Genomic DNA, 20,520 nt, shown 5'->3' on the forward strand with positions numbered 1-20,520 from the left:
CCACCGACACATACGACATGAAAAAAATCTCAAAAACATCATGCTAAGAGAAAGAAGTCAGACACAAAAGACTACATGCGCTACGATTTCATTTATATGAAATTCTAGAAAAGGAATTTATGTAGTGTTAAAAACAAATCAGTAGTTTCCAAGAGTTAAGGGGTGGAGCAGTGGACTGACTATGAGGGAACTTCTTGGGGTGATGGAAATGCCCTATACTATGATTATATGATTGTAGGGATGGCTATAAAACTCCAGAATTGTATACTTGGTGATTTTATGTAAAATATACTGTAACACGGGGCGCCTGGGTGGCTCAGTGGGTTAATGCCTCTGCCTTTGGCTCAGGTCATGATCTCAGGGTCCTGGGGTCGAGCCCCGCATTGGGCTCTCTGCTTGGCGGGAGGTCTGCTTCCCCCTCTCTCTCTCTGCCTGCCTCTCTGCCTACTTGTGATCTCTGTCTGTCAAATAAATAAATGAAATCTATCTATCTACCTATATGTGTGTGTGTGTATGTATGTATATATATAAAATATACTATAACAAAGCTGACCAAAACGAACAACAACATAAAACAGTAGTTTCGGACTCCCAAGAACTTGCACTTCTAACAATTCCTATCAAATTCCCAGATGATGCTGATGTTGCTGTTCCTGGGACCTCACTTGGAGACCCCCTGTCTAGAGACACTGGCGAAAGGGGTCTAGAATAAGCTGAGATCATCCTAATTCTTGCCCTTTCTGTGCCACCACCTAGCGTTCCTATCTTCAAGAGAACAGACACTCCAGAAAACACCACAGCTTCTCATACCTCCTGGCACACATCCTGAAGGCCTGGGACTTTCAGAATGAGCTAGGGGTCCTTTGGGAGTAAATTAAAGCATCTCAGATTCAGAAGCAAATTCGACCTGTCAACATGTCCCATTCTTGCAACTCAGCCTGACATTCTTAACAGACCAGGACACCTGCCCTGGAACACAGCTCACACCCACAGGCTGTTGCTCATACTGTTCCTTTGTCCTAAAAGACCTTTCCCTGACCTCAACTGCTGAAGCTGCACTTATGCTAAGCCCAGCCCAAAATGGTATTTTCCCCACAAAACCATATGGAATACTTCCTTTCCTACATTCCAACACTGACATTCATGTGTTCTTTTTTTTTTTTTTTTAAGATTTTATTTATTTGTCAGAGACAGAAAGAGAGAAATTGAGAGGACAGACAGGGGGAGTGGCAGGCTGAGGGAGAAGCAGACTCCCTGCTGAGCAAGAAGCCTGATGCGGGGCTCGATCCCAGGACCCTGAGATCATGACCCTAGCCTCGAAGGCAGAGGCTTAACCCACTGAGCCACTCAGGCGCCCCGAGAATCACACCAATTTCTAACTGAAGAAATTATTAACAGTAGGGGTACCTAGGAAACAAAGGCATTTAGAGATGTCACTCATAGTTTTTTTGTTAGTCCTTTTTCTCTGAGAGCTTCTCTCTCTCCTTCTCTGATAATAAGCCTGAATTAGTCCTTGTAGGGCTGGTTGGGCCAACTCCACCCACTGGCCCTAGGGGTGGGCTCAAGACTTAGGTTTGACCAATCTGAGTCTTTTCTCCTCCAAACCCCAGCTCTGGGTTCATGATGGAAACATTACCCAACCCAAACCAACCCAGGTGTCTTGTCAGTGTTCTTGCCAGAACCACAGGCAGAGAAGTTTACACCTTTAATTACATATAATTAAAGACGTAAGCATAGTAGATAAGGAAAATTATTACACAATACTCACGATGACCCAGGCCACTGTGTGGTGATCCTTACAGCACCCAAAAATAACATGAGTGAAAGGCACAAAGGAAACATTAAAGACAACTTAGATGGGGCGCCTAGGTGGCTCAGTGGGTTAAGCCTCTGCCTTCCGCTCAGGTCATGATCTCGGGGTCCTGGGATCGAGCCCTGAATCGGACTTTCTGTTTGGCGGGAAGTCTGCTTCCTCCTCTCTCTCTGCCTGCCTCTCTGCCTACTTGTGATCTCTCTCTGTGTTAAATAAATAAATAAAATCTTAAAAAAAAAAAAAAGACAATTTAGAAATCTGGTCAATCACTGAAGACTGAAGACCCTGGCTTATGCTGGATTAGCTAAGAGGCCACCTTTGTTCCAAACATAGAAGGTAAAGGGCACAACCTTTAGACCTTCTCCAAGCTTTAGCACCAATGGATAAAGCTTACTCAAGGGTTAGAAGAGAATGATGTCCAAAAGAACAAATATCAGAAACCAGCAAAAGGGAAATGGAGGCAAGAGATGTGCACGTGCCCACGAGATGAACACCAATGGGCTTCAGAAGACTCTGTAGGAAGTGTGCCCCAGCAGCTGGCAACATGAGCTCCCACCAAAGTGAGAGGACAAGGGATATATCCGTCCTTCAGGAGGTGATTCTCAGGGAAGGAGCTGCACAGGGACCTGCTCACCTGCGTGATTATGCGCTCCCCATCCTTATAGACCTTCTCTCCTATTACATCCACAATCTTCATTCGTTCTGACACCTGAAACAATGGACATATCCATAAACTACAAGGAAAAGACCTCAATTGAAAATCACAATATCTAAACACCACAGAAATGGGTTAGAATAATCCAATATGAAAATTTAATAGTTTTAAATCTTAAATCTCCATAAACAGACTCTTATTCAAATACACTTTACCTCTAGTGATTTAAGGAGGGGCACAGACTCAATAAATGATTCAAACATCCTTCTCTTTTTTGCATTGTTTTTCACTATGATTCTTCTAAAAGTCACACGGTCCTACAAGAAAGAACATGAAAATTCTGGTAAATGCCTCTGTAAGAAAACACCTATGGTTTAATTAACTGGATGATAGCAAAAATTAGAGGACTATGGAATGTACTGGGCCAAGTGAGTGTTTAATGACATTTTAATCTGAGTCACCACTGGAAGAGAAAGACTGGTAGCCTGTGTGAGACAGATGCCCACTGTGTAATTGCTCGCTATCCAGTATTCCACGAGTGCCACCTATGGGTCATGAACAGAATACAAAATACAAAACTCCCAAACACTTGCAAGCTCACGGTCACTGTTCAATGTGAAAAGATGCATCTTTGAAAAAAAGAAAGAAAACAATCAAAGGGCTCTTGCCCTCAACAGGGAGACAATACAAAATATATGGGAATAAAAAAATCTACAGACAGCATATGAAATGTCCTAGGTGAACGATTAAGACAAGAAGAGTAAGTGCCACAAGAATTCTGAGGAGGGAGGGAGAGAGATCACAGTAGGCTGGAGTGATCAAGTATATTTTTGTTGCAAAAATATAAATTTTGGTGGGCCGCCTGGGTGGCTCAGTTGATTAAGCATCCAACTCTTAATCTCAGCTCAGGTCTTGATCTCAGGGTCATGAGTTCAAGCCCTAAGAAAACAAACAAATATTATATATATAAATTATATATAAACATATACATTTTTAAAATTTTAATATAGTTTTAAAAAAATATAAATTTGCAGGGACCTGAAGGAGGGGGAGAATTTAAGTTAATGGAAAGAGAGGGGAAGAAACTCAAGGTGGAAGGTGGGAATGTGAAAGGTCCCTTGACCCCAGCAAGCCATGGATTCAGATCAGGAGAGAGCTGACCACAGCTACAGTGAGGCTCCTCTCAAACATGTGTACATATGTGTGGAGAGGGACACACAGCCAGGAGAATGTTAATTGCTTAGTTTTAGGTATCTTGTATGTAAGTTAATTGTATGTTTTGTCCACCTCAGGCTGTCAGGAGTGGAAAGATGTTTTGTTTTTTTTTTTCCTTTGAAAGCACATAATGAAATGCTCAAGGCTGGCTGAATGAAACATAGCACAGTAAGGACATGTTTAACCATAAATTTGCTATTTTAGTATTCTCTGTGATGGGGTGGTGGTGGGGTAGAGAAATCATATAGAAGACCAGTGAGTTAAGTTGTCCAAATGGGTTTCACTGGCTCATATTCCATTACTTCCAGAGTCCCCAACCCCTAGCCCATACCATGTTTCATCTACCTTATAAGAAAAGTCACTTAACTACATACCATACTCCTACCATGAGCTTCGGCAGACTCCAGCCCTCTGTCTAAACTGCTGGACAGATCATCTGCTCTTCAGCACATTTCTTCTCCATCTGTCTGCTTGAGAAGAGCCATTCGATCTCTGCTTGCTCTAATGGGCTGCATGATTTACCACCAATTTTTTAAAGTCCAAGGTTAGGGATATATCTTTTTAAATGTTACTGTTATACTTTGGAATATTATTCCATTATCCTTAGAATTCAATTTCTACATGTTCTCTGGGCCAATTTAGGCATGAGTGCTATGGAAAGAGGACAATCAAGAATGAGAAAACGGGAATTATAAAGTTCTCTTCCTTCTATTTGAGTAGGCACTGTCAAAAAATATTTTAAAAATCCCCTTACAGTGTCACAAAGATTGCTACAAATGCAACAGCAAACTATTTCTAGCCGACGAGAAAACAACTGGTATCTCTCAAAGTGACTTATTCATTCACATTCCAACCCCTTCTGTGCACACTTCCACCCTACCCAGAGCTCTCACGCTGTGCGCGGCCAGCTCCCACGGCTGTGGAGGGCATGCAAGAGCTCCAGACACTAACCTGGCTTTCAGGGAGCTTCCAGTGGAGCTGTGAAGAGGAAACTCCCACTGTGAGAGAATGGCTCCCTCAGGCAGCACGTGTTCAGAGTCCAGCATGCAAGTTCAAAAGAGAAAAGGATACTACGCTTTCCTGCGATTGCAAGTGTTTCCTCAGTTTCTACTGATTTTCACTTTCGCAAGAGAGAATGGGAGCAGAGACTGAGTGTAATGGTCATGGTGGCGTTGGCCCCCAGGAAGAGAAGGAATGTAGAATCCAACTGGAGAAATTCAAGTGACAACTCCAAGTCCTCCCTACTTTGGCCTCCGAAGGCATTTCCAAGGCCTTGGAAGGTACAAGAAGTCAGGCTGAGGAGGACCCTCCACGAGTTACTGTCTTGGACGTGGTACTAAAGCTTCTGAGAGGGTCTGGGCTATAAAGCACATGAACAAAGCAGGAAAAAGCAGAGGTCAGAAGGGCGTCTTGACAGGATGCTTAAGACAGTAGGGAAAGGAAGAAAAGACTGCAAAGGATGGGTTAGGAAGCAGAAACACAAGGCAGGGATCTCAGGAGAGGAGCCTTCTGGAAGAGAATGGCGATAAGCAGTACCGTAACCACAGAGAGCACGTGTCGTCATTCTGTAAGCCCCTACCCTTCGCCAGACCCCGAGGGAGCTGCCTCTTATGTCTATTGAATTCTCATACCCCAACTATGGGGCAGATGGCTTCAGTCCAATTTGTTAAAAAACAATTCTATTGTGACTGCCTCTTTGACTTAAAGACTTTTTTTTTTTAAGATTTTATTTATTTATTTGACAGAGATCACAAGTAGGCAGAGAAGCAGGCAGAGAGAGAGAGGAGGAAGCAGACTCCCTGCTGAGCAGAGAACCCTATGCAGGGCTCGATCCCAGGACCCTGGGATCATGACCTGAGCTGAAGGCAGAGGCTTTTTTTTTTTTTTCCTTTACGAAATACTAATATCTTTATTCTGACATAAAGCAGTATTTTATACATTAATTCAATTTTACAGAAAAAGCATTTTACGTACAATTGTAAAGAAACTGTTGGACAGATAGCTCCAATGTAAAAATGGATCGTATTTTAAAAGTTCATTGAGTTTGATATATTGGAAAAATATTTTCTTTGTAGAAAATAGTAAAAACCACACTTCCCAGGCTAGCCTAACAAGCCCATTAAAATCAAGTAATAGTGGGATTATAGATTTATACGTATGATGTGGATTCCAGGATCCAGGAGAAAGTTCAGCTTCACTTAATGAAACATCCATGTATTCTTTGTATGAAGTGAAATTCTCATGAATCTTCCCCTTACTCTCGATTCCTGCCTGAATATTTTTCTGTAGGCTAATCCATAATCCACATCAAGGTTTTAACTGCTCCTTCCTAAAAGACAGGTACCATACCTTATCTGCTTGATAAGGTATCCATTCCTATCCAAACTGAAATATTTTGGTTGTTATTAAAATATGCTCAGTACTTGAGCAAAACTGGAATCTAATAAATTATCATCTACACAGCATGTGAGTGGTCAGTCATCAACTTCTCCTGAATCCCTGTGGCTTGATAGGAAGCCATGAGGAGTGGGAGGAAAAAGTGGTAAAATGGACAAGTTGATCAAGAAAATAAAGCCAAGAGAATTTCTGAAAACAGAGAAACATCCCAGGACTGAGGGACATAACTGAAGTTCCGAGTAAGGACACACCACCTCAAGCATCAGAGCGCTGAGCTGGCTATTGAATGCCTTACTGCAAAGGTCACACAGACTTAGGTTAAAAAAAAAAAACGATCCAGTGAGAGAAACCAGGGCTTAAAAAGATTTCAGTTGTTCAAATGTAATCAAATGAAAACAGAACCAGCCATGTATTTTAACTTCTATCAGCTTACTCCCTGAGATTCTCAGTACAGAATTTCTAGGAATTAAGGCAAGAAAACAATGCCATTCTTGAGCTCCTGCACTGTGCAGAAGTTTGGAGGAAGTAGTATTTGAGAACTCGGAGTTACATGGCAAGGGGCTGTATTAAGTTCTTCAGTTCCCTCAAAGCAACAACTTAAAATAACCATATAGAGATTGTCATAAAAGGAAGTCTCCAAGCAGCTAAAACCTTTCAATGGAATAGCAGTCTTACAGAAACAGGTCCTATACAGTGGTTATAGGAACTAGGCCTGAAGGCAGAGGCTTTAACGCTCTGAGCCACCCAGGCATCCCTGACTTAAAGATTCTTTAGGAATGTGCTACTTAATTTCCAAGTGTTTGGAGATTTTCCTATTACCTCTCTGTTACTGATTTCTGGATTTATTCCATTGTGGTTAGAGAACACATTGTCTGATTGCAATTCTTTTAAATTTGTTAAGCTTTATTTTATATGCCAGGATGGGGTCTATCTTGGTGAATGTTCCATGGGCTTGAAAAGAGTGGGTACTCTGCTGTGGTATGGAGTGTTCTACAAATTTCAGGTAGATCTGTTTGGCTGATGGTGTTGTTAAGTTCTTCTTATATCCTTCCTGATTTTCCAATTGTTCCACCAACTCTTGAGAGATGAGTGTTAAAGTCCACAACTGTAACTGTGGATTTGTCTACTTCTTGTTTCAGTTCTAACCGTTCTTCCCATATTCTGAAGCTCTGTTGTTTGCCGTATACGTACTGAGGGCTGCTATATTTTCTTGGCAGATTAACCCTTTCACTATTATGTAATGTTCCTCTTTGTCCCTGGTAACTTTTTTTGCTATGAAGTCTATCTTATCTGATATTAATATAATTAGTCCTGCTTTCTTCTGGTTAATGTTTGCATGGCATATATATAATTCTTTTTCCTTTCAACCTACTTATGTTATTATGTTTGAGTGAGTTTGGTGCAGACCAGAATAGAGTTGGATCATCTAAACAAATCCATGTGACTTGTCACTGTCATTTAGTTGGTATAATTAGATCATTATATTTACAGTAATTATTCATATAGGAGGACTTAAGTCTACCACTTTACTATATGTTTTCTGCTGTTCCTCCTGTTTTTTTGTTCCTCCATTTCATTCTCCTGTATTCTTATGGGAATAAACTTTTTAAAATTTTGATTTATAGAGCTTTTGAATATATCCCTTTGTACAGATCATTTTAGTGGTTCCTCTAGGTATTATATTTATATATGTAAATAATGATCTACTGATGTCAACATCTTAGTAGCTGGGATAAAATGTAGAACCTTTACTTCCTTTTGGGCTCCTCTACCCCCCACTTTAGACTATAACTCTCTTAAATATTTCCTCTATATGCACTGAAAACCACATCAGACAATAATTTTGCTTTAAGCATGTAATACAATTTAGAAAACTCAAGACAACAGTCTTTTATATCTCCTCATAGCTTACTTTTTCGGTTGTTCTTTCTCCATTCTTCACGTTCCAAATTTCCTTATCACTTCCTTTCTGAAGAACTTCCTTTTGCCATTTTTACTGTTACCAGTAGGCCTTCTGGTAACAAAGTTTTCTTTGATCTGAGAATATCTTCATCCCTGCAGGACACCTGCAGGATATTCTCACTAGGTATAGAATTCTGAGCTGATCGTTTTTTTGTTTTGTTTTGTTTTGTTTTCCCAACATTGAAAAAATGCTGTACCACTTCTTTCTGGCCTCCATGGCCGGGAAATCTGGTATCATTCAAACTTGTTTCCTTAGAGGGAACACATTTTTTTTTTTTCTCTCTAGTGGCTTTCAAAACTTCTCCTGTCTAGTTTTCTGAAGTTTGATTATGTGGCTTGGCATAGACTTCTTTGTGGTTATACAATTTGGAGTTCACTCCGCTTTTTCAATCTGTAGGTTTATTATCTTTCACCAAAACTGGGAAGTTTTCAACTATTATTTCTTGAAGAATCTTTTAGTTCTAGACTCTTTCTCCTCTCCTTCTGGAAGTCTACTGATATGAAATATTAAAAAAATAAAAATTTTTAAAAATGAAATATTCTATCTTTTGTTATTATCTCACACACTCTGTTCACTTCAGTCTGTTTTCTTTCTGTTGTCCAGACTGGGTAATTTCTATTGTTTTACCTTCAAGTTCACAGATTTTTTTTTTTTTCCTCTCTCACAGTCATTCTGCTATTGAGCCCATTCAGTGAGTTTTTATTTTGGTTATTACATTTTCTAATTCTAAAATTTCCCAATTGGATCTTCTTTCTGTCTTCTATTTCTTCATTGAGAACTTCTATTTTTTCTTCATTTTTTTTCAAGTGTGTCCATAATTGCTTGTTGATGGCTTATGTTATTGGGTGTATGGTAATTGTTTTAAACCTTTGTCAGTTAATTGTAATATCTGTGTCATCTTGGTATTGGCATCTGTTGATGGTCTTTTCTCACTCAGGTTAAGAATTTCCTTGTTCTCTGTATAACAAGTGATTTTCTTTCTTTTTTAAAAGATTTTATTTATTTATTTGAGAGAGAGCAAGCAAGAGAGAGCATGAGTGGGGGACAGGGAGGGCAGAAGAAGGACAAGGAGAAGTAGGCTCCCACTGAGCAGGAAACCTGATAAGGGGGGCTCCATCCCAGGGCCCCGGGATGATGACCTAAGCTAAAGGCAGCCCTTAACCGACTGAGCCACCCAGGTGCCCCAACAAGTGGTCTGAGGTATAATGTTGTGAAATTATGTATCCAATTTAATCTTCTTTTGCAGGCACTCTATTAGGTATAGTGTGCATGAACATGTGGTAGTGAATGTTCAGCTCCCCTCGGGACCTCACTGACATAACCCTGGCAGGGAAAGTGGAGTGCCAACTAGTGACACTACATAGCATCTCATTTTGCCTCTTTGCTGCTGGGTGAGGCCGTAAATTCAGCTTGCTGCTGGCCCCAGTGACACTGTGGGGAGGAAGAAGCAGTTTTTCTTTTGGTATTTGGCTGGAATAGGGTGATATAATCTGTTTTGCTAGGCTGCCCTTTTCCTGGTCCTTTAGCTAAAGGGGTCAGGGTTTTCTTGGGTTTGTTTTTGTTTGTAATTGGTTGGTGGATCTAGGTTGTAGGCTTTTCCAGAATGCCATCTGGGTCTCACGCCCTTGTCCTTCTTTTTTTTTTTTTTTTTTTTTAAATTTTTTTAGTTTATTTATTTGACAGTCAGAGATCACAAACAGGCAGAGAGACAGGCAGAGACAGAGGAGGAAGCAGGCTCCCCGCTGAGCAGAGAGTCCGATGCGGGGCTCGATCCCAGGACCCTGGGATCATGACCTGAGCCGAAGGCAGAGGCTTGACCCACTGAGCCACCCAGGCGCCCCTCCCTTGTCCTTCTTTAAGTCACCAAGATCCCTAGCCACTCCACCTTCTCCTGTCCACCCTCCAGGGTCTTCCTAAGTTTGTTTGTTGTATAATACCTGGACTTTTTTAGTTTTAAAAGAGAAAACTAGGGGTGCCTGGGTGGCTCAGTGGGTTAAAGCCTCTGCCTCAGCTCAGGTCATGATCGCAGAGTCCTGGGATCAAGCCCTGCATCTGGCTCTCTGCTCAGCAGGGAGCCTGCTTCCTCCTCTCTCTCTCTGCCTGCTTCTCTGCCTACTTGTGATCTCTGTCTGTCAAATAAATAAATAAAATCTTTAAAAAAAATAAAATATAATAATAAAAGAGAAAACTACTGAGGAATGGGGCTATTTCATCTTGACCTGGACTAGGAATTGTCATCAATACATTTTTTTTTTTTTTTTAGTTGGCTCCATGCCCAAGGTGGAGCTCAAACTTAAAACCTTGAGATCAAGAGTCAAATGTTCTACTGACTGAGCCGGTCAGGTGCCCTGCCATCAATACATTTTAAAACCGGGTTTATTTTCCCCCATTACTTATTGATCTATGATCTATCCTTGAGGTTTTTGGTTTTTTTTTTTTCTGTTTTTTGATAGACTGAGAGATAGATGGAAAGTGAGCGAACATGTAAGTGGGGGCTGGGAGGGCAGAGGAAGAGGGAAAGAGAGAACCTTAAGCAAGGTGTGGAGCCTGACCTCACAGCTCTGAGATCATGACCTGAGCCAAAATCAAGAGCCGGACGGTCAACCAACTGAGCCACCCAGGTGCTCCATCCTTCAGTTTTTCAGTCACTAGGTCCCCAAGTGCGTGATCTATTCTAAAGCCATTCTATCACTCATTTCGCAAGACATTCTTAGTTCTACATCAATATACCACAAGAAAGTGCTCTATTATGTTTTTAAAGTATGATTTCATTTGAGGAACTATACTGATAATGCTATGGTATACATTTAATTCTGCTTGTAAAGTAAATGGAAACAAATTATCACAGATGTTAGTATCTTAAAAGTGAAATCTGGAATTTGTACAAGAGGATAATTATTTTATTTAGAAGGAAGACCGTTATAGATTCTGAAAGCTTGATGCAAAAGGAAGCAACGTGGACCGCAGATAACAGAGGAAAGAGATCACAGCAGTGCTGTGCCATCCATAGGCACTCTAGGAAAGTTCTCTTTCCCGGAATATGGTCATCAGCCTTTCTAGTCATCTAAACCTACTGGATATTGGCTTGGAACAATGCACAAGTGGATGGCTGGCTAAAGAGAAAAGCTAGTTCTGGGACAGCTCGAGATGGCAAACACTGTTTGCATAGCTTTCCATGATAATTATTTTTCTAGGCTGCCTCTTGTATAGAGAATTATCCCCTTTGTCTCTACCTGTCTGATAAAAACATACACAGAAAACATAATAAGAACCAACATGACTACAAGGTCATAAGACCCAGTCTTTTCCCTGTAATTTGGAGTAAATGGTTTGTTGACAAATCATTTTAGAGAAATGGAAAAACACACTGGTACGGGATGTTTCACAATGTCCTTCAGAGAACTGGCTATATAGTGTGAACCAACAGCCCAAGGACAGAAAACCCCAAAGTAAGGGGAATTAATACCATGCCACACAAGGGGAATCATTTCTCTAACTCACCAGTCCCCAAAGGGAGCCTTCCGAAGTGGCGACAATAGTAGCAGCTCTCGGGGTGTTGTACATCAGAGCAAGTTCTCCAAAACTGCCATGGTTGTCATACTGACCGACAGAGCGAGTTTCATTATCTTTTGTTACTAAAATATCATAGGTTCCCCTGGAAGTGTAACAAGAAATAACTTCATTTATTATTTCTAATAACAAATTTTAGACCTGGCAGGTGGTTCAGAAATAGAAGGTACATATGATATAAAACAGGCAACTTCCAAAAGATTTTTGCTGGTATAGAGAAATATAAGAGATTTTGCATTTTGACTTTGTATTCTGTGACCTTGCTAAACTCACATATCAGTTCTAACAGCTTTTTTGTAGCTTGGGATTTTCTAGGGAGAATCAGGTCATCAGCAAACAAAGATAATCTTAGTTTTTCTTTTGCGATCTATATGCCCTCCCTCTTCCTGCCTCCTTTTTCTTCTCTTTTTTTCACTGCGTTATTGCACTGGCCAGGACCTACAGTACAATACTGAATAGAAGTAATGAGAGCAAATATCCCTGTCTTGTTCTTGATTTTAAGGGGAAAATGGTCGATCTTTCACCATTAACTATGATGTTAGCCATAGGTTTTAAAAAAAAAATTCCTTTAATCTGATTGGTGAAAAACCACATCTATTCCTAGTTTACTGAGAGTTTTTACATTGAAAAGGTATTTAATTTTGTCAAATGTTTTTCCTGAAGCGATTCAAATGACTGTATGGGTCTTCTTTTGTAGTTTGTTGAAAACTAGGATAGAGATAAAATAAAGAAATCAAAAGGTACAATATTCTACCTATTAACTGGTAATGACTGCTAAAGAATAATATTCAGAACTGACAACATTTAGAGAAACAGGCACTCTAAATAACCACTGAGGCAAACTTAAATACATCAATGTTTCTGCAAGATAATTAACAAAATATAACAAATTCCTTGGGGTGCCTGGGTGGCTCAGTGGGTTAAAGCCTCTGCCTTCGGCTCAGGTCATAATCCCAGGGTCTTGGGATCAAGCCCCGCATCGGGCTCTCTGCTCCACAGGGAGCCTGCTTCCCACCAACCCCCCGCCTACTTGTGATCTCTGTCAAATAAATAAATAAAATCTTTTAAAAAAAATTCCTCAAAGAGACCCTTTACCAGTGATGGTATTTCTAGGCATTCTATAGGAGGTAATCTGGTGAGGGTGGTTCCTTTCAGGTCTGAGAGGGGGTCAGAAGGAGCCCCCAAGACAAGAGTAACGGCTCAAGAACTTGAGACACACTAAGGCCAGCAGGTCAAACCCACATATTTCATGTCTCCCAACATGGCTTACACCTGGAACAGAGCTAAGGCAGTATATTCATGTGTAAAATTAGGCTGGGACTGAAAGATCCAGATGACAATATAGCAAAATGGCTTCTTGAACACTGGCAAATAATTATAAAGCACATCTTGCCTAATTGTAAAGGAGAATCTTCTTTTTTTTTTTTTTTAAGATTTTATTTATTTATTTGAGAGAGAGACAGTGAGAGAGAGCATGAGAGGGGAGAGGGTCAGAGGGAGAAGCAGACTCCCCGTGGAGCTGGGAGCCCAATGCGGGACTCGATCCCGGGATTCCGGGATCATGACCTGAGCCGAAGGCAGCTGCTTAACCAACTGAGCCACCCAGGCGCCCCAAGGAGACTCTTTAATATTGATAATGGCAACCCAAATATGGGTTTTACTGAGGACTGAGGACGGCACTAGATGTTGGGGGCAGGCTGTGGACAGAGAGGGACAAGCGCTTTTTTTTTTCCCCCCTTCTTGAAATCTTTTTTTTTTTTTTTAAAGATTTTATTTATTTATTTGACAGAGATCACAAGTAGGCAGAGAGGCAGGCAGAGAGAAGAAGGGAAGCAGGCTCTCTACTGAGCAGAGAGCCCGATGTGGGGCTCAATCCCAGGACCCTGGGATCATGACCTGAGCTAAAGGCAGAGGCTTTAACCCACTGAGCCACCCAGGTGCTCCTTGAAATCTTTTTATTAAGAGAAGTTCTTGGGGTGCCTGGGTGGCTCAGTTAAGCACCCAACTCTTTTTTCCCCCTTTTTAAAACTTATTTTTATTTAAATTCAATTAATTAACATATAATGTATTATGGTTTCAGAGGTAGAGGTCAGTGATTCATCAGTCTTATATAATACCCAGTGCTCAATACATCACATGCCCTCCCTTAATGTCCATCACCCAGTTACCCCATTCCCCCAACCCCTTTCCCTTCCAGCAACCCTGTTTGATTCCTGTGATTAAGAGTCTCTTATGTTTTATCTCCCTCTGTGATTTTGTCTTTTTTCCTCTCTTCCCCTATGATCCTCTGTTTATTAAATTTCACATATGAGTGAGGAGAGGGACAAGCTTTAAGAAGCTTGCACACCTGGTCCTAAGTCCTCTCTGGGCTGAACAAAGCACAGGTTGAGGTACATGCCCTGCATTATGAATCTCATTAAGGGTAGCCACACATCTGCAAAGCTCCATCTCCTACCGTTCTATGACATAGAAGTTATCTCCATCATCTCCTTGGTCGATGACATGCTCATCAGCTTTGACTGTCCTTTCAAACATGGCATCAAGGACTTGAGACAGTTGTTCCTGTGGGTATACACACGAAGAGAGAAGATGGCTTTGACATTTGCTGGGGAAAAAATGACTATGCTTATCTCTGTCTGCGATTACATAGTGGAAGTACATGTATCAGACTGTTCTCCATATTCAAGCAAAATCCCTAAATTAGTTGTTGGAAACAAACGTTTTCCTCTGGCCATTCAGCTTTGTACCCCCATGAACACAGCACAGTTGCTGAGGTTTTTTTGAGGCAGTAGAGCTTTAAACAACATTCCATAATCTATGCAAAAACAGGCATCTAAGTCATGGTGTGCCTCCTCCTAGTCGCACCCACATGACTGTCAGGTGTGCCTTGATGGCTCCGCTGTGTCATCTGTAAAGCCATGTGATGTCGCCTTCCTACAGGTGTTGATCTTAACAGGATCATCAAATCTAAAGGGCAGGGACGAGAAGTTACCTCACAGAGAGGCACAACTGCTCTGACTAGCCATGCGCATCACTGAACCTCTCTGAGCCCCCGTTAATTCATACTTTAAAAAGCATTTAATAGTTTCTAGCTCATTAATTTTTATGACTACAAAAGAAAAATCTAAGGGAAGTATCACACAAGGGGACTCAAAAACTGACATTAATGGACAGCTACTACTGCTTCAAACATGTATATACAACACATACAATTACTTACTTATCACTACCTGCTCTAACAGGAAGGTAACTAACTATACTGGTAAGTACAGTGAAAACAAAACAATGCTATTAAATTTTAACAAAACAGTGGTCTCAGTCTAGGGCCAGCATCCTGTCGGGGAGGGAGAGCAGTGACTGTCAGGGGGTACTAATGAATACCAGCTTCAGCTCAAAGAACGACTTTCTGCTTGGAAGAATGTGGACCGCAGATGTGGCAAGGAAAAACTTTACTGCCGCATAATTCCATGTGATTTAGTGTCTGTCAGTGTGACGGTGCTACCTAAAATAACTGAGTGTCACTAAAAGCATCTCTAGTTCCATACTTCCATGTGTGTTGAATGCTGTACAAGATGAGAAATACTAAAAAGGAAGTGACAGTCACATGCATTCCAAACTCACATGGAATGTGAGCCCAGTGTTGCCAGAAATCTCATGTTCAAATACAGGTAACAATTCAAATTTTCATGTACAATACAGACCAAACACACACTAGTTGTAACTGGCCTGTGGGCTGTCCACTGGCAGCCTCACATTCTTAGTAATTCTTCTTTTGGTCTGGACTCTTCAAAAACATCAGTGTTATAAGATATAGAGTGAGGTGTGAGGGAAGGATTCTAGGTTGGAGGTGACTAAAATGACACGATGACAAGTAAAGGCAATGTGTGATTCAGGACTGGAAAACAAAACAAAAAAGCTGTAGAGAACTGGGAAAATCTGAATATGGAGTGGGTGTTATATAACACTACTGTACCACTGTTACTAATGGTCTTGTGCTAATGTAGGAGAATAACCTCATTCTTAGAAAATACATCTTAAGGTATTTAGTGGCTAAGTGTCAAGAAGTCTTAAACATATTCATAAATGGCTCAGAATAAAAGAAAAAAAAGCAGTTCACCTGTACTTATGTGTGTGGACATACACACACGAGAGAAAAAAAATGTGACAAAATGTTAACAACTGGTCAGTCTAGGTAAGGGCACATGAGGGTTCATGGTATTATTCTTTTGACTTTTTTGTAAATTTGAAAATTTAAAACCTGAAATGTGGGCAATAAATTTTTATTTATTTATTTTTATTTCTGTTTTTTTTTTTTTTTTTAAGTAAGCTTTACACCCAATGTAGGTGTAAATAAATTTTAAAAAACGAAATACACTCACCAGAATGGTTAAAATTGAAAAGATAGACACTATCAAATGATGGAGCAACTGGGAATCTCATATATTGTTGAAGGAATGAAAAATGGCACAACTGCTTTGAAAAAGATCTGGCAGATTTTTATAAACTCAAACATATACCTACCCTATGATCCAGCAATTCTGCCCTCGGGTATTTTACTGGAGCAATCAGGAAAAAAAATTCACAAAAAGACTTGTACAAAATGTCCACAGCATTATTCATAAGCACTAAAAACAAGAAATAGTTTGGCCTGGTATCCATCAACAGGAAAAAAAAATGGATAAGCAAACTAGTATTTTCATATAATGGCACAACACTCAGCAACAAAAATGAATGAAGTAACATCACCAGCAATAAGGCCTACTGACATCACGGACCTCTTGATATGATGCCCTCAGAAAGAGACAATGTAATTTCTGTAGCAGTCAAGCCAAGAATGTATGTCCATAGTCCAGTGATGATGAAATATCAGACAAATCCAAATTGAGGTACTTTCTATAAAATAATGAAGCGATACTCTTCGAAGTGTCAAGATTATGAAAGACCAGAAAGGACTGAAAACCATGACAAAATGAAGAGAAATAAGAACTAAATGCAATGTGGGGTTCTGGATTAGATCCTTAAACCAGAAAAAAGGTTTGCAGTTTAACTAGTAGTATTATAACAATGTTAATTTCCTGGTTTTACTCATTGTTCTATGGTTATGTTAAGATGTTAATACCAGGGGAAGCTGGATGAAGGGTATATGGGAAATGTGTACTATTTTTGCAGCTTTCTTGTCAGTCTAAAATGAATTCAAAATAAAAAGTAAAAAAGGAAACGGAATGAACTACTGATACATGCAACAGGCATGAACCTCAAAAACTATGCTGAGTGAAAGAAGTCTCACACAAAAGAGTGCCTATAGTATAATTCCATTTATATGAAATCCTAGGAGAACCAAAATTAATTTATTATAGAATAAATCAAATTAGTAGTTGCCTCTGAGAGGAGGGGGGCCAGAACCGTTCACAAGGGGGCACGAAGGAATTTTTTGGGGTGGTGGCAATGTTCTGTAACCTGTTGGGGAGTTCAGATTACCGAAGTGCATACCTTTCTCAAACCTCAGTGGACGCACTTAAAACTCAGGCATTTCACTGTATACAAACTTTGTATCAAAAAACTGTAAACAAATACTGAACTCTAGTTCCATGATATGCATGCCAAAGTTCTTGAAGGAAGGTATAATGATATCTGAAACTTACTCTGAAATGAACCCAAAAAAGTAAGATGGGTTAAGGCAGAGGCCAGCAAACAGCTGCCTGTTGTGGTAAATAATGTTTTACTGGACACAGCCACACCCTTTCATTTATGTACTGTCTGTGGCTGCCTTCCTGCTGCAATAACAGACTTGAGTAGTTGTGACAGACATTTACTACTTTGTTCTTTAAGAAAAAGTTTACTGACCTCTTTGCTGAAAGATGGGTAGTTATTCTCCTCTAACAAGCACAGTAAAATGTTAATCGTAGAATCAAGGCAGTGGATAAATGTGTGTTCTGCAGAAGTCTTCCAACTTTATTGTATTTGAGTATTTTGGTGACAAAAATGTTAGAAAAAAATCACTACATCTGACATTTTAGTTATGAATAAAATGGTAAAATGGTTTTCTTCAACACTAAGAAAACTGAATATTAGATTGACACAGCAACTTCCTTAGAACATCTGATGATACAAAATTTACAAGGGGTTTTTGTTCAGTAGGTAAAAGCAAATTTTCTTTACACTGATACAGATGGATCTTCTAGGGAAAACAGGAGATACAGACCAGTATTTCTCAAAACCAGCCTTTCCTTGAGATCATGGTCCTTGTTTTATTCACCTGAGACTAACAAAACTGACTAAAGTTCTGGCTATTCTTATAACCACGCAGCTACCAAACAGACTAGTTTATAGATATCAGGGATGGTTGTGAGGATGTCATTAAAAGGCTTCTTTGCAGGAGTTGGGTAGGAAGGGAACGTTAACCTCATCCTTCTTGTCTCTGCACATTCTAGGATTCTCCAGGAGGCCCCGTACCTCATCCACTCATGCAGCTTCAGCATGTGGCTCTCAAAGTAGAGAAGTAATGAAATCTGAAGAATCTCTATGCTCGTGAGGTAGCCCCTGCTCTCCATCTCCACCCAAGGGAGGGAAGACAGGTCCAAGCACAGATCCTATACCAGAGCCCTGCAGTCACACACCACTCCCCATGTCTGAGGTCTTTGCTGAGAAGTAATCACAAGACATGTCCCACATCTAAGGCCCGAGAAGTCACACACCTCCAGTGGGTTAACTGTGACCAGAGAAGAGAACTCCATAACTAGCACCTTTGGAGAAATTACTCTGCAGCATAAATTCAGACCCTCCAAACTAAGCCAGGGTCACATGAACGTGAACATTTCCTTTTAACACGACCAAACTGCATGGTCCTCAAATGGTATATTCTCGGAGGAAGTACCAAAGCAGTTCAGAGAAATACTAGAAGTCATCTGAAAAGCTCATTATGAGTTATGATTGTCAACACAATGCAAACATCTGTAAGTAGAATGATTCTAAAGTTTTATGCCTCATACAGCTGAGGCTAAGATAATAAAAACTGTTTGAATGACAAATAGGAGAAAAGCTGAAAGACAAAAATACTCTTAAAAACCAACGTTACCTGATCAAGATTTTTGAAAAGGAGAATATCTTTGCAAGCCTCCTGAAGTCTGCATCTCTGTTGATCAGTTTTAGGATGAATCACCTGTCAAGCCAAATGAAACCAGGGAAATATTTTTATTCCATTTTAAAATTTGACTTTACTTACAGATCGGTACATTTCTTTCTCCTAAAAAGTGGGGGAAATTAAGAGCATGTTCACTATGACTTTAATTCTATACAAATACCAAGCAGGGCCCTGACCATGGTGGGGCACTGGGATGGGGGCAGAGCTCTCACCCTGGGGCCACTCACTGACCCTGTGACTGGCAACAAGTAAGCTACCCCCAGGGAGCCTCAGCATCCTCATCTGTGAAGCGGAGGGCTATTGATTGGTTCACTCAACAGATATTAAGCATCTACTAGGTGCCAGGCACTGTTTCATGTCTGGGGACATGGCGAACGCACAGATAAAAAAACCTGCTCTCATCCAATAAATCTGTAAAATATGTTAGAGAGTGACAAGGCCAAGGAGAAAAATAAGGTAGGGAAGGGTGATTTAAAAAAAAAAAAAAAAAAGAGTGTTTGTGTGTGTGGAGTGGGCAGATGAGGCCTCACTGAGGTGACATCTGTGTAAAGATCTAAAGGAAATGAGGATGACCTGAGGGAGTGGGTCATGTGGACATCTCCATGGGAAGAGCACCTCGAGCAGAGGGAAGAGTAAGTGAAAACAAGGCCCTGTGGCAGGTGAAGAGCATGTCTGAGAAAGAACCAGGAGATGAGTGTGACTCAGGCAGAGCATGGGCTAAAAGGTCAGGAAGAGACCAAGTTGGGTTAGGTGAGGGTGATGCAGAGGGCACTGAAGGTCACAGAACTACAAGTTTTCCCTAGTCACATGGGGGCAATCTGAAAGCTCTGACTGAGGAATAAGAAAGATGTGACCAAAGTCTTTAAAGGCTCATAATGGCTACTAAGTGAAGAACAGCCTTGAGGGAAGCAAAAGTGGAAGCCAGGAAACTACCATGATTATTCCAGTGCCAGATGGTGGTGGTGAGGACTGGCAGGGGAGGTAGCCATGGAGGTGCTGAGACAGTAGAATGCTGGATATGTTTTGAAGACCGAGCCCACTGGGTTTGCTGGAAAACTGAACATAGGTATGAAAACAGTAAGAGGAGCTGAGGGTGACCCTCAAGTTTTGGACCTGAGCCCTTGGAAGGATGGAAATGCCATGAATTGAGCTGGGGAAGACTGTGGGTGGAGAAGAACGTAAAGGGAAATCATCAGGAGCTCCCGTTCAGCGTGAGTTGCCTACTGAAATCTAAGTGGAGGTGGCAAGTAAACAACGGCTGCGCGTGCCAGACTTCAAACATCCACACTTTAGTAGAAGTAGTGGTGCCTCTGCTAAATGAGTCGTCAGAAGGATTATGTAAGTTATACATGCAGTATGTAAAACAGTACCCGGTATTTAGCAGGTGCTCAAAACCTGTCATTATTTGTACTGTTACTGAATAGTTCACTGAACTAAAAAAAATAATTAGTGCTTAGTATTGCTGTTATAATTCGGAGATTACCTGAAAAGATATACCTAAAAAGAAGTATATTTCTTAATCTGATGAGAAAAAACAGAGGTCAAAGGATTAAGTGTTTTAAATTTGTAATATTAAAAAGTTAGTAAAAAACTGCTTTAATTTTTTTGGTTGGGGGAGGGCCGAGGGGGGAGAAGAGAGGGAATCCCAAGCAGACCCCGCACTGAGCATGGAGCCCAATGCAGGGCTCCATCTCATGACTCTGAGATCATGGCCTGAGCTGAAATCAAGAGTTAAGTTAACTTCCTGAGCCACCCAGCTGCCCCTC

At 40.7% G+C, this 20,520-nt stretch overlaps 1 protein-coding gene across 1 annotated transcript in view; it reads right to left on the reverse strand.

Moving 5' to 3' along the window:
* Nucleotides 1–20,520, reverse strand: part of PRKAR2A (protein kinase cAMP-dependent type II regulatory subunit alpha) — a 106,049-nt gene that overhangs the window by 15,751 nt on the left and 69,778 nt on the right. The window contains exons 4-8 of the mRNA XM_032867995.1: nucleotides 18,689–18,772; nucleotides 14,069–14,175; nucleotides 11,545–11,698; nucleotides 2,684–2,785; nucleotides 2,448–2,522 (exon numbers count right to left, since the gene is read on the reverse strand). Coding sequence (XP_032723886.1) covers nucleotides 2,448–2,522; nucleotides 2,684–2,785; nucleotides 11,545–11,698; nucleotides 14,069–14,175; nucleotides 18,689–18,772 — 522 coding nt within the window. The remainder of the gene's footprint in view (nucleotides 1–2,447; nucleotides 2,523–2,683; nucleotides 2,786–11,544; nucleotides 11,699–14,068; nucleotides 14,176–18,688; nucleotides 18,773–20,520) is intronic.

The sequence above is a fragment of the Lontra canadensis genome, unplaced genomic scaffold (assembly GCF_010015895.1).
Source record: "Lontra canadensis isolate GAN:19392208 unplaced genomic scaffold, GSC_riverotter_1.0 scaffold35, whole genome shotgun sequence".
In the NCBI taxonomy this organism is placed as follows: Eukaryota; Metazoa; Chordata; class Mammalia; order Carnivora; family Mustelidae; genus Lontra; species Lontra canadensis.